The sequence below is a fragment of the Schistocerca serialis genome, chromosome 7 (assembly GCF_023864345.2).
Source record: "Schistocerca serialis cubense isolate TAMUIC-IGC-003099 chromosome 7, iqSchSeri2.2, whole genome shotgun sequence".
Lineage (NCBI taxonomy): Eukaryota > Metazoa > Arthropoda > Insecta > Orthoptera > Acrididae > Schistocerca > Schistocerca serialis.
Window position 1 is genome coordinate 555,025,886 of NC_064644.1, and position 14,315 is coordinate 555,040,200.

Here is a 14,315-nt window from a genome sequence, read left to right on the forward strand (position 1 = left end):
TTTATATGGATGAACACGCTGAAGTCGTTTGTTCAGTTTGCTGAGGGTAGCGCAATACACTTCAGAATTGATCATTGCACCATGCTGTGGGATATCAAACAGAATAACTCCTTCAGAAACAGTGAAGTCCAGCACCATTTTTTTTTTCTCGAAGGAGAGGTGGTGTGGCACCACTCCATGGATTGCAGTTTTGTTTACAGTTTGAAGTGATAAAACTGTGTTTCATCACCAGTGATGACAATTGGCAAAAAATTGTCACCCTTGTAACACACAAACATTCTGCACAGATGGTCCTTCATTGCTCTTTAGGGTCGTCCGCAGCGACTGAGGGGAAACCGTGGAAAACCTAAATCAGAATGGCTGGGTGGAGACTTGAACTGCTGCCTTGTTGACAATAAGCTAGCAACTATTCTGAAAATAAGGGACTCTAAATGTAGTTAACATGAAGAAACATACTTTGTGTGTGTGTGTGTGTGTGTGTGTGTGTGTGTGTGTGTTTGTTTGTTTGTTCATTTGTTTGTTTGTTTTATTCTAACCATTTGTAGTTGTATCTGTGTATTATACACCATTTGTTCCAGTTTAATGCGTAGGATCTTCAAAACCTAGTGTGGAAAACTTTGGTCTGGTATAGCTTTATTGAAACCTTAATAACTGAGTGATTACAATGATTGTTTTTCTCCTATTTTTTATTGTTCGGTGTCTGTTCCACATGGTGGAGAATGGTCATAGCTGGTGTGGAAGCATGCCTGATTCTGTGGGTGTGTACAGTCTTTGATATAGTATCTGAACTACAAGGAAGAGGAGGAGTTCACTTATTTCCACCTTAACTGTGGCATTTCTTCTGAACACTGTTGTAAGATGATTTAGTTCCACCAATAGATGTTCAACTTTCACATACCTGTGTAATGCCATATTTAGTTATACCAATTTGCACAGACCTGAGTAAAGCCGGTAGTTTCTGTTGTCCTGCCCAAAACAGAGCAGTCCTGACACACAGATGAATTTTGCCAGGACTACTTAATATCTGCTTTCAAAGTTAACTTGAATAGTGTTTAGGGGAATTGGCTATAGACGGTGTGAAACAAAGATCAGTCTGCTGTGACTCAGCATGGGGCACAAGGTCTGTTTGAAAATTAGACAACCTGACCAAATGTGGTTGTTATAAGAGAGGCAGTAGAAAACCACATGAGTGACAATAATTTAATTGAGGAAGACAGTGGTATACCTAACAAGTGGTGCTTGTGAAAACAAATTGGATGTTAAGTACTGTAGAGAGGTACAATATTGTAAATCAAAATTTAATGGAGCTGTTGGCATGGAACCTTTCTCATCCTCTTACTGCACATAAATCCTTGCCTGGAGAGTAGAGGATTTGTTCCTTTTTTGTCGCATCCTGCATTTTACCTGTGCAAATTTCACCTATGCCACAATGATTGCTGACATCATAGTCAGTTTTAAGGCTGAAAAAAGTGGGAATACTCAGAGCAAAGAATGGGGTTTCACAATTAAGAGGTCTATAACAGAAAGTGCTTTTATTCAGGAAGGTGTAGTCCTTTCCAAGAAATGTAGAACAGAGAGATTATCAGAGTTCGAGGTTGAAAAATTCCTTGGGCACCAGGATTTATAGTAAGGATTGGGACAAGCGAATGTGGGAGGGCAAATAATAAGCTGCACATGCAAAACAAACAAAAATACACACACACACACACACACACACACACACACACACACACAGAGAGAGAGAGAGAGAGAGAGAGAGAGAGAGAGAGAGAGAGAGAGAGAGAGTAGCAAACAGACAGCAGAAGCATGATGGGAAATTTGTAAGTAATTAAATAATACACGAAATACAAGCAGTTAAGAAAAATGTGCAGCATGTCTTTAGTAAAGATACACAGGTACATTGCTGAAACCCCCCAAATATTGGAGAAGACAGAATGGGAAAGAAAGTGAACACTACTGTGTCTACTATCAGTGCTGCTAGCCTCCTTAGTGTGTGCTTTTCATTTCATTTTGTTTTGTGCTTCTCTCTCTCTCTCTCTCTCTCTCTCTCTCTCTCTCTCTCTCTCTCTCTTTCTCTCTGTGCATGTATTAACATGAACTATGGTTGTTGCAGTATGTCTTCTCACAGAATGACACTATTACTGTGATTAAAGGTCAGACATGACCGTTTTGAGTTTGTATTGAGAATTCCATTTATTAAAAGCACCAGTATTTTATAACTTTTGTATTGTGTGATGTTTTTTGCAGACCTGATTACAAGAAACTTTGTGTTCTTCGTGCGAAGTTTCCTGGTGTTCCAACTTTAGCATTGACTGCTACTGCTACACCTCGCGTTCGTATAGATATTCTCCATCAACTGGGAATGAAGACACCAAAATGGTACAACTAATTATATCACTAGTACACTGACTATAAATCATATTCTTAATTTGTAAATTGAGTAAGTTATTATGACATTGTAGCTATAGCTATTAATAATGGATGGAAAGACACACAACCATTCCATTGGCTACCCCCGTTGGAGGTTTGAGTCCTCCGTGTGTGTTGTCCATAGCGTAAATTAGTTTAAGTTAGGTTAAGTAGTGTGTAGGCTTAGGGACTGATGACCTTAGCAGTTTGGTCCCATAAGACCTTTCCATGAATTTCCATCTATTCCATATTGCATCAGAGATGTTAGGAATAAATCTCAAGTGAGTATTACAATCAAATCTAGCAAAAGAAAAGCTACAAACCTGCAAGCTTCAGTCAATACAGCTGAACTGCTTCTGTTGGCAACAATTTGCATTCAACCCTTTAAGATGACAGACAGTTGGCAGTATACGTGAAAAATTAAGGTCAGAGTTAGCAATGAGAAGTTTATAAAGACCAAGCAACTATTTCCAGCAGACTTTAGTCAAGGTAGGAGCTTGCCAAAGAAATCCTTGGAAAATGAACATTGAATTACTTGTACTAGTACTTGGATTATGGACAACATTTGTGATTTAGGTTCCTTAGCAAAATAATTTTGGCTAAGACAGCCCCTTACCTTAATTGTAGTTGGAAAGTGCAGGTGACAGTTTAGGTCATTATCTCATTTAGATAATAATTGTGCTATTACTGAGAATGGGATCAGAAAAATTGCAGAGAATGCTTCTCATACTAGTGTGAAGATTGTTTCATTTTTCTGTGTAATTTTTACAAAATTATCCACAGACACGAGCAGGAAAGAGAGCATCTTCAGAAAGGCAAAAGTAAATTAAAAGTATATCTTATGAGTTGCTCTTCCTTAATTTATATGAGTAATTGGATTTTTGTGTGTGAAAAGGTGTGGTAACGCTGTGCAGAAACAAGTTTCATTATAAATAATCCTCAGTGTAGATTAAATGCTGCCACACTGTATAAAGTCAAAGAAAAACTGCTTATTTATAGTACTGGGAAATCTACTAATTGTGTAAGGTGCCAGTTTGAAGTCCTTATATTTATAAGGAAAGTATGTCTTGTGAAACTGATATGTAAAATAAATCATCCATTGTTAATGTTAATTAGTTTTTCGTATAATGAAAATATTATGACAGGATAGGTTGCTACTCACCATATAAAGGAGCATTGAGTTGCAGACAGGCATAACAAAAAGATTTTACACATTTGAGCTTTCAACCAAAACAAGAAACAAAAACACACACACACACACACACACACACACACACACACACACACACAGATATGACTACTGTCTCTCGCCTCTGAGTACAGGCTCAGTGAACAGAGACAGTGGTCATGTGTGTTTGAGTTGTGCTTGTGTGAAAGCGTGTGTTTTCTACTTTAGAAGAATTCCTTCTGGCCAAAAACTTAGATGTGTAGTAGGCTTTTTGTTATCGCTGTCTGCTACTCAAGTTATCCTCTATACGGTCAGTGGCAAACTGTCATTTTCATAAATCATTGTTATTCCATTCTGAATTTTCTATTAGTTGTTAATATACATGGTGTACAACTTTGCTTCTGCTGTTTTTTCCCCAACATTTGGGGCTTTAATGAAACAAATTGGTTACACATGTATCATTCAAAGTATTTTCATCACTGGCCACTACTTTCTCCCATCTTTCGGGCAATGTATGAATCCCGCGTCAAAAAAATTGTTCATCTTTTGAAGTGATCCAAGAATCGATACAATTTGTGATTTCTTCATGAGATCGGAAATGTTGGTTAGCCAGACCATGCACCATTGATCTAAACAGGTGGTAGTCAGAGGGAGCAATGTCTGGAGAATACGGTGGGTGGGGTAGGACTGCCATTTTAACATTTCCAAGTATGTTTTTACCTCTTTTGCAATGTGGGGGTCAAGCATTGTCATGCTGCAAAATTGTGCCTTATGCTGTATTGTGGCTGTTTTTCTTTTAATGCTCTGCTCAAATGCATTAATTGTGTTCGATAACGAGCACCTGTGATTGTTTCACTTGGTTTTAACACCTCATAGTACACAAAGCCGAGCTGGTCCCACCAAATGCAGAGCATGATCTTGGAGCCATGAATATTCAGTTTGGCCATCGACGTGAAAGTATGGCCGGGATATCCCCATGTTTTTTTGCGTTTAGGGTTATCGTAATGAACCCATTTTTTGTCCCTGGTCGCAATGCGATGCAGAAATCCCTTCCGTTTTTGGCTCTGAAGCAACTGTTCACAAACACACAAACGCCGTTAAATGTCTCTTGGCTTCAGCTCACACAGGACCCAAGTTCCTTCTTTCTGAATCATGCCCAAACCCTTGAGATGGTTTGAAATGGCTTGCATGTCACTCCCAGTAATAGTGCCAATTCTTCTTGAGTTTGACGTGAGTCTTCACTCAGCAATGTCTCCAATTCTGCGTCTTCGAAAACATTCTCTCTTCCACCACTATCGCGGTGTATGATGTTAAAATCACTGTTCTTGAAGTGTTGAAACCACTCAAGACACATTCTTTCACTAATAGCATCCTTACCATAAGTACTTGAGGGCATTTGACTAGACTCAGCCGCTGTTTTCTCCATATTGAAACAAAACAGGCGAGGCGAGGCGAGGTATCTGCCATCTGCCCCGAGCAGCAATTTCAGGGGGCACCAAGTTCCTATTAAAATTTTTTTAGCCAAAACCCTACACTACTAATTGCCAATTGTACAGTCCCCGGTCAGCAGCCACTAAAGTTCTATTCTCGGAATAGTGTGTGAAACGCTTTGTACGAACATTTAATACTGCCTAACCCAAGGATAAACATGAGATAACTGAACCAGTGGTTCTGGCAGGGGTAGGGAAGTTAACCGGAGGATGAGTATTGACAATGGCAGGAATAGTTACAGAATTAGTGACCACAAGATTGTTTTTTAGAACAAGGAATGAGAAGAATCACAAGAATTATATGGAAATGTATAATGATTCCAAATTTATATAAAAATTTTGTACTACTACTACTACTACTACTGCTGCTGCTGCTGCTGCTGCTGCTGCTGCTGCTTTTTGATCCTGTGCTTGTTAAACTAGAGCGTATGAAGGAAATGTGAAACTATTTCCTAACATAAAACTTTGTGCTTGAAGTAGGCCTACTAGGCATTTCATATTGATACTTCATGAATTATATTCTGTTGTGTTATTTACGTAAATGAGGTACATATAAATGACCATTTGTGCCTAAACAGTCTCGCTTTTGTGGCGTGTGTTACAGTTACTGCAATATTAGAAAGAGCTATTTTGTTTTATCTAGCGTACAGTGACAAAATAGACATAATCAAATCAAGACACCACACTGGTCTTGGGTACTATTCATGTCAACAACTTTTTTGGTATTAGACAAGGACATTGAGTTTTCATGTAGCAAAACATTTGACGAGCTTTGATGAGGTAATAGATTCTTTCGCAGAAAGGAAAGCACACTGTGCAAAGCTGTAGCAAGATTAGAGAGAAAAAATGCTGGGACATAAGGTGTACTGTCTTGATCGTCTCTTGCCTTTACTGGTTTTATGTTTTCTATAATTAATTTTATGTCACACAAAAGAGAAAGTTATTGGCTAGGCACCATAGGACGTTTTAATTTCTGATGTCCTAAAGATATGTGTGATGGCTTCCTTTACAAAATATACATGTTGAAATTCCACAGAGCAAAATACAGTGACGTGTGATTGAAGAAAGCTGTGTGAAGAGGCGAGGCACACCACACTTTTGCACGCTTAAGACCAAATAACATCTCTTACGTTTCCTTGAACATATATATATTTTATATATCTAACTCTTCAGAACGATGTGTGCTACAAAATGAACATATTTTTGAAAAATAGATATTCTTTTTTTTAATTTTTGGTGTGCTGTCTCAAATGCTCGAAGTGGGGGGGGGGGGAGGGGGGGGGGGGAAGGGGGGGGGGCTACTATCAACTTTTTGCCCTAGTTCAGAAATATCGTAGGTTGAGGGCTGTATACTAGCTGTTACGTAAACACTGTTCAGCCTTATACATTGATTGACCACCACCAAATTTTCAGTCAGGATAAGTGGGCATAGGCAGAGTGTGTATATTGGCAACACACAATATCCTGTTGCAGAGCATGCTCTACAACATGATAATCTTGACCTCAGTGCCAGTTTCATCACACGCGCCATCAGGATTCTTCCCCCAGACACAAGTTTCTCAGAACTCCGCAGATGGGAACTAGTGCTACAACATTATTCAGGAGGACTATGGTTCAATCCCACATCCGGCCATCCAGATTTAGGTTTTCCGTGATTTTCCTAAATCGCTCCAGGCAAATGCTGGGATGGTTCCTTTGAAAGGGCATGGCCAACTTCCTTCCCCATCCTTCCCTAATCCGATGAGACCGATGACCTTGCTGTTTTGTCTCTTCCCCCAAACAACCCCACTTTTCGCTACAACATGTTCCTGGTTCTTGGCATGTTCTTGGTTCTTGCCACCCATCTGGCCTTAATTTACATTAATTTCTTCTGTCTCAGCATTTCATTGCAGCATCACTCCGTTTTAGTTTTCTACATCTTTCATTTTCTTACATGTATATTTTTCTCTGTCCACCTCCCACCTCTGTTACGTACAACGCACTTAGCTTTTCACTCTTATTAACTCATGCATGATCTTTTAGTAGTAATCTCTGTCTTCCATATTACCCTGTCTTCTATCTTTAAGCCCTCAGGTTTTCAAGTCTCATCCAGTGCAGTCCCCAACAATCAGTCTTTCCTTCTCATTGTGTCCAGTAAGTCTCCCCTGTCCCATGTTTGTGGGTGACTTTTCATAAATCTATCCCTTTTTCCTAGACCTCTCCAGTCCTTCTTCCTTCACCCCTCTTTCTTCCCCTTCAACCTTTCTGCATGAAGAAGGAGCCACTGGCTCCAAAAGCTTGCCTAGCTATAACAGTCGTTTATACGTGTGTTCTGTCGCCGCTTAGTGAGTAGTTTTTTTTTTTCTTTTTTTTTTATCTATCCAGTTACATTATATTGTCAAAATTGATTGGTTTTGTTGTTAAAATAGTATTTATGCTGCTCATAATCATCATTTGTTTTAATTTTGAGTTTATTCAACTAATATTTCATATTTACAACTAATATTTCATATTTGACTTGTGTGTAATTCAGTCTTCCTCAGATAGTCTTAATTTTAGACAGAAATAACAAATTTTTATTGCATCAACAGTGAAGTATACCATTGCGTCATATCAGTTACAAAATTATATTTTGAATTGCAAATAAAAGAAGCAATCTCTCATTTGTCTACTAACACGTTAAGTATCTACTCATCAGCATATTGAAATACCAGACTTGATAGGTCAAGCCTTCACATTAAGAAATAAGCAGGTATGATATACTTCATTAAACCACTGTATCGGCTTCCGTACTAGTCACTTGCTGAATCAGTTACATTTCAAGGTTCACCCTAAATAGCCAATAACTCCATCATCTAACCTTCCCCATTTCTCCAATTTACTAACCTCAGCACAAAGACAAAGAGAAATGTAGTGAAAAAACTCACTGCACAATTTTGTACTTTTAGGAATTGTTATTACACACATTGCACTTGGACACCCTTAAGTTAAATGTACCACAGAGGTAGAATAATTTTGTATCAGCTTAGTTCAGTAGATAAAAGGATTTTGGACATGAAGTATGTCACACACTTGAGCATTTTATACAGCTGAGACACATGGCGGACTATACCACCATTAAGGTTCACTACATCGAGTAGATTACTGTGGCAAGCCCTCATAGTTGGGGTCAGTGAACTAAAATAGAAAGAAGATAAAGATTTCTGATTGGATAAAAATGGTATAATGGGGGTGGAGTTCATTATGAGCTGGAAGATGAAGATAGAGAGTTGAGCTACTTTGAATAGTTCAGTGATAGGATTGTTCTCCTCAGAATTGAAAGCAAACCAAAATGACTACAATAATTCAGGTATACATGTCAATGCCACAAGCAGAAGATGAAGAGATAGAGCATTTGAGGGCATTGATTGGCTAACACAGTGTGTAAATGGAGATGTTAATCTAATATTCATCAGGGATTGGGTAGGGTTAAGAACTGAAGACTGTGTCGTGGGAAAATATGGGCTCGATTGTAGGAGTGAGAGAGGAGAAAGACTAGTCGTGTTCTACAATAAACTTCAGCTGCTAATAGTGAATACACTGTTAAAAAATCACAGGGGGAAGAATGTACTTGAAAAAGGCCAGGAGACACAGGAAAATACCAGCGCATCATGGTGAAACAGAGATTCTAAAATCAGATATTGGATACACTGTTAAAAAATCACAGGGGGAGGAATGTACTTGGAAAAGGCCAGGTGACACAGGAAAGTACCAGTGTGCATCATGGTTAAATAGAATTTCTAAAATCAGATATTGGATTGTAAGCTGCACCCAGGAGCAGATATAAACTCAGAGCACAATTTAAGAATGATGATGAGTAGGCTAAAATTTAAGAGAATCATCAAGAAGATTCAATGTTGAAAGAAGTGGGATATTAAAGTACTGAGGAATGATTATGTGGTTTTGTGTGTGACGTTCTCTGAAGCTGTAGATACTGTGGTAATGATTACCACAATAGGTAGTTTAATTAAAGAGGAATGGACATCTCTGGAAAAGGGACCGAGTGAGGTGGTGCAGTGGTTAGCACACTGGACTTGCATTCAGGAGAACGATGGTTCAAACCCACACCCAGCCACCCTGATTTAGGTTTTCCATGATTTCTCTGAACGCTTCAGGCAAATGCTGGGATGGTTCCTTTGAAAGGGCACGGCAGACTTCCTTGCCGATGGCTCCATAATTCGGTGGTACTGATGACCTCACTGTTTGGTCCACTTCCCCAAAATCAATGAAACAGTCTAAAAATGGAGCCACAGAAGTTGAATAGACAGACAGAGGTACAAGGAAGGTGATATCACAGAAATCTTGGCTAATAGAAGGAGTACTTCAAATGAGCAGTGGAAGAAGTAAGTCGAAATATGCCCAGGAAAAGACAAGAATATAGCAATATAAGTAACTTGGGAATGAAATAAATAGGAAGTCCAGGGCGGATAAGGTGAAATGGCTGCAGGAAAAATGTGGAAAAATTTAATAAGAAATGCTTGCAGGAAGGACTGAGTGCTGTATAGAAAAATTAAAACCACCTTTGGTGAAATTAAAAGCAAAATTGTTGACATAAAATTGCAGGAGAAATTTCATTATTAGAGGTGAGAGAGCAAACAGGTTGAAAGAACGCTTTGAAAGCCTGTGCAAGGGGAGGAACATTTAGCAGATGTGTTAGAAGAAGAAATGGAAGTCAGTTTGGAAGACACAGGATATCTAGTATTACAGGTAGAGTTTGACAAAGCTTTGGAAGACTTGTGATAAAATAAGACTGAAGACATAGATAACATTCCCTAGGAATTTCTAAAATCTGAAGATGGCAAGCGCAGATAAATGCAAGAATTATTGCACAATCATTTGAGCAGATCATGCATCCAAGTCACTGACAGTAATAATACACAGGAGAATGGAAAAGAAAATCAAGGACATCTTAGATTACGATCAGTTTGGCTGAAGGGAAGGTAAAAGTATCAAAGAGACAACTCCGACATCACACTTCATAATGGAACCAAGCCTTAAGAAAAATCAAGACACCTTCATAGGGTTTCTCCAACTAGAAAAAGCATATTACAATGTAAAATGGTGTAAGATGTTTGAAATTCTCGAAAAATTTGGTGTAATGAACAATATATACAAGAAACAAGAGGACAAAGTAAGAGTGGAAGATCAAAATTGAAGAGCTGGGATTAGAAATGATGTAAGACAGGAATGTAGATCTTCACCCTGCTGTTTATATATATATTTTAAAAAATTGGCAGAAATAAAAGACTGACAAAGAGGGTTTTCCTGGCCAAAAGAAGGCTACTAGTATCAAACATTGACCTTAATTTGAGGAAAAAGTCTCAGAGAATGTACGTATGGAGCAAAGCATTGTGTAGAAGTGAATCATGGAGTACGGTGGTACCAGGAAAGAATATAATCAATGTGTTTGAGTTGTAGTGCTGTAGAAGTGTGTTGAAAATTATGTGGACTGATAAGGAATGAGGAGGGTCTCTGTAGAAATAAATACATGGAAAATAGTGATAAGAAGGAGGGAATGGATGATAGGGCATATGTTATGACATCATGGATTAACTTCCATGGTACTAGATGGTGAAAACTGTAGGGAAAGCTGGAGATTAAAATATATCCAACAAATAATTGTGGACATTGGCTGCAAGTGCTTATCTGAGATGAAGAGATTATCGTGCGAGAAGAATTCATGGTGGGCATATGAAACCATTCAGAGGTCTGATGACGTGTGCGCGCACGAACACACACACACACACACACACACACACACACACACACACACCTCCTAACAACAAAAAATTCTTTCATCAAGAGGATGGTGAGTGACACTGCAAGGGTTTGAGTGCAGACCATTTCTGAAGAACTTTGTAGTACTTGAGATAGCAAGAGCCAAAATGTATCAATCATTGACTCATGTATGGATGTTGCTAGTTTGCTAACTACCACTGTGTTTGGTCAAGAACCAGTCCCACCACTTTTTGTGCAAGCTGTACTGACGCCACTATATAATTACTCAGGCAGCTGCTCTGTGAATAAAACCCGTAATCTTACTAAGTCCCAAGTCAGCATTGGTCGGGTTGCTGCAACATACACATACATACCACTTTTTTATATTTTTGCCTTCCAGTAGAGATACTCATTGACAGCAATCACAATTTCTGCATAGGTGGCTGCTACTGATGTATCGTTCTGGTGCAGTTATAAAAGAGGCTTCCATTTAACTATTATTTATTGGAAGCAGCCAACAACGCTATCCTCCTGAACTTCAACACTGTACCAATATCTCCTCCTCATGACTATACTATTTTGTAATCCAGTTCCTTCTAAGATAAATATGAGGCAAGAATTAGATGTAAGGGTTCGCCGTTATTAGGTGCATGTTCCAAAAACATAATTGCTACAAGTGATCTGCAGTGCTTCTACTGCCAGACCAATGCTGACTGAATTTAAAACATGCTAATTTTCAAAAGAGCTTATTTGTAAGCTGTTGTGATACATTTGGCTTGTTTTGGATTGGCGTTAACACTGGCTTTTGTTTCGTAAATATCAATTTCAATATAATTAAAAATATTTGTGATATAGTAAAGATATAAAGAGGCATACCCTTTGGTGCTTGTTTGTGGTAGTGGCATAGCATGGTTCTGTTTGTTATCAAATAGTTTCCCTTAAATATTTAAATAGAAAGCGTATTCTTCTGCACAGTTACTTGTCTTTACAGCTTTTCTCTCAATATTGGCTGATCCTCATCCCAATGTTCTCAAGTACAGAACCAACTGTCCAAATGCCATCCACAAGCAACACTGCTGCCTCAAAGAACAGAAACTTATTTATCCACATTCAAGTAAACAAGAAACATTGAAATGATACAAAAAGAAATGGAACACAATCTGAGGATGAGTGCATGCCATGCTGTCCTTATATAGAGGAGAGCTACTGTAGATAGTCCACAGGTGCCATGCTTTTTGAACAAATCACTGGAGGCCGGCCCATGCAGATGTTGTTGACGGAGAATTTGAGTGTAGTGCACCAGTGACCTGATGCTGTGGCGTGTACACGGATATTTCCCATTGGGGAAAGGGCACTCTGCTGATGCAACAATTGTTGCGGCGACTAATGACACACCCGTAGACTGTGTTGTGGATGCCACAGGTGATAACAGTAGTAGTGGTAGGAGACTCGGGGCCGATACTGGTGAATGGCAGTGGAAGTGTTGCGGCCACAGACATGTGAAGCGGCTGCCCTCCCCCCCCACCCCCCCCCCACCCCCACCCCCCCCCTCCCCACTGTGAAGTGCCATAAAAGAGGGCCAGTTATAAGGGTGCTGGTAGCATCTTGATGTCCAGGCCTTCAACATGGTGCAGTAGCACCAACAATAAAGGCGCTGGCCCCACAGGCCGGAGCGCCAGGGACAGTGGTGGTGAAGGACCATGGGCACCAGCCCAGCCTGCAGCAGAAGCGCAGGTGGCAGCAAAGGATCATAGGATGAGCCGGCAGCATGTGTTGAGGTGCCAGATCCTGTAGGACAGGCAGGAGGTGTCAGATTTTTGTCAGTTGATACTTTATTCAGAACTTCACTTAATTTCTTAAGAACTGTGTTTGCACAACCACAAGATTTTCGATATGCTCAAATAAATATGAATTTTTGTAAATGTCAGTCATTGCTAGTTCATGTCTTGATATTTCAAAATGTCTCATTACTAAGAGTAAGATTAAGTTTCACTTGATTTGAGTTCCTTTTCTGAAGTAAGTGCTTGAACCTACAGCAACAACTTACCCCTTCATATGTTGTTCATACCACTACACGTCCATCACTACTAACACTTTACAATTAAGTACTTGGCAGAGGGTTCACAGAATGACTTGTTGAATTCTCTCTACATCAGTTTTCCGTGGTCCTGTTTAGATTAGATTAGATCACATTAATTATTCATTCCATAGATCCATGAAAGAGGGGATCCCCCTGGGTGTGGAACATGTCAGATAAACACATTACAAAAATGTAATTAGGATAACTTGACTTTCATTAATTTTAATCATCCTCAGTCAATAAACAATAAAATTACGTACATGAATTAAAATTAAACTTAAAATATTTACAGGTTTTAATACTTATATCTGCTTTCATTAAATTCATCATTGACACAGTAGCTAGTTACTTGGCTATTACTACCAAGTATTGTCAAAAATTAAAGTAAATTATTCATTTCAATGATCCTCTGTTAAGAAAAAGTCAAATTATGTTCAAGATTTAAAATTAAACTTCCACTATTTACCGACTTAAGACTTGCATCTGCTTTCCATACATCCATCATTCATGCAGTAGGTAGTTACTTGGCTGTTACAACCAAGTATTGTCAAAAATTAAAGTATAATAAATTTTCATTAAAATGGTCTACTGCACTTGTTGAGAAATTCATGGATGGAATAGAAGGAGTTGGCCACCAAAAATTCTTTTAAATTTTGTTTTAATTGTGCCTTGTCTGAAACTAAACTCTTAATGGTTGCTGGTAACTTATTGAGAATATGTGTTGCTGAATACTGGACTTCTTTCTGGGCAAGAGTAAGTGATTTTAAATCTTTATGTATATTGTTCTTATTCCTAGTATTGATACTGTGTACTAAGCAGTTAGTTGGAAAAAGATATGTATTATTTACTACAAACTTTGTTGTTGTTGTTGTTGTTGTTGTTGTGGTCTTCAGTCCTGAGACTGGTTTGATGCAGATCTCCATGCTACTCTATACTGTGCAAGCTTCCTCATCTCCCAGTACCTGCTGCAACCTACATCCTTCTGAATCTGCTTAGTGTATTCATCTCTTGGTCTCCCTCTACGATTTTGACTCTCCATGCTGCCCTCCAATACTAAATTGGTGATTCCTTGATGCCTCAGAACATGTACTACCAACCGATCCCTTCTTCTAGACAATTTGTGCCATAAACTCCTTCCCAATTCTATTCAGTACCTCCTCATTAGTTATGTGATCTACCCATCTAATCTTCAGCATTCTTCTGTAGCACCACATTTCGAAAGCTTCTATTCTCTTGTCTAAACTATTTATTGTCCCTGTTTCACTTCCACACATGGCTACACTCCATACAAATACGTTCAGAAATGAATTCCTGACACTTAAATCTATACTCGATGTTAACAAATTTCTCTTCTTCAGAAACCCTTTCCTTGCCATTGCCAGTCTACATTTTATATCCTCTCTACTTCGACCATCATCAGTTATTTTGCTCC

General features: G+C 38.8%; 1 protein-coding gene across 1 annotated transcript in view; it reads left to right on the forward strand.

Moving 5' to 3' along the window:
- LOC126412096 (Bloom syndrome protein homolog) overlaps window positions 1-14,315 on the forward strand; it is a 196,612-nt gene that overhangs the window by 91,642 nt on the left and 90,655 nt on the right. Inside the window, exon 15 of the mRNA XM_050081515.1 lies at window positions 2,248-2,379. Coding sequence (XP_049937472.1) covers window positions 2,248-2,379 — 132 coding nt within the window. The remainder of the gene's footprint in view (window positions 1-2,247; window positions 2,380-14,315) is intronic.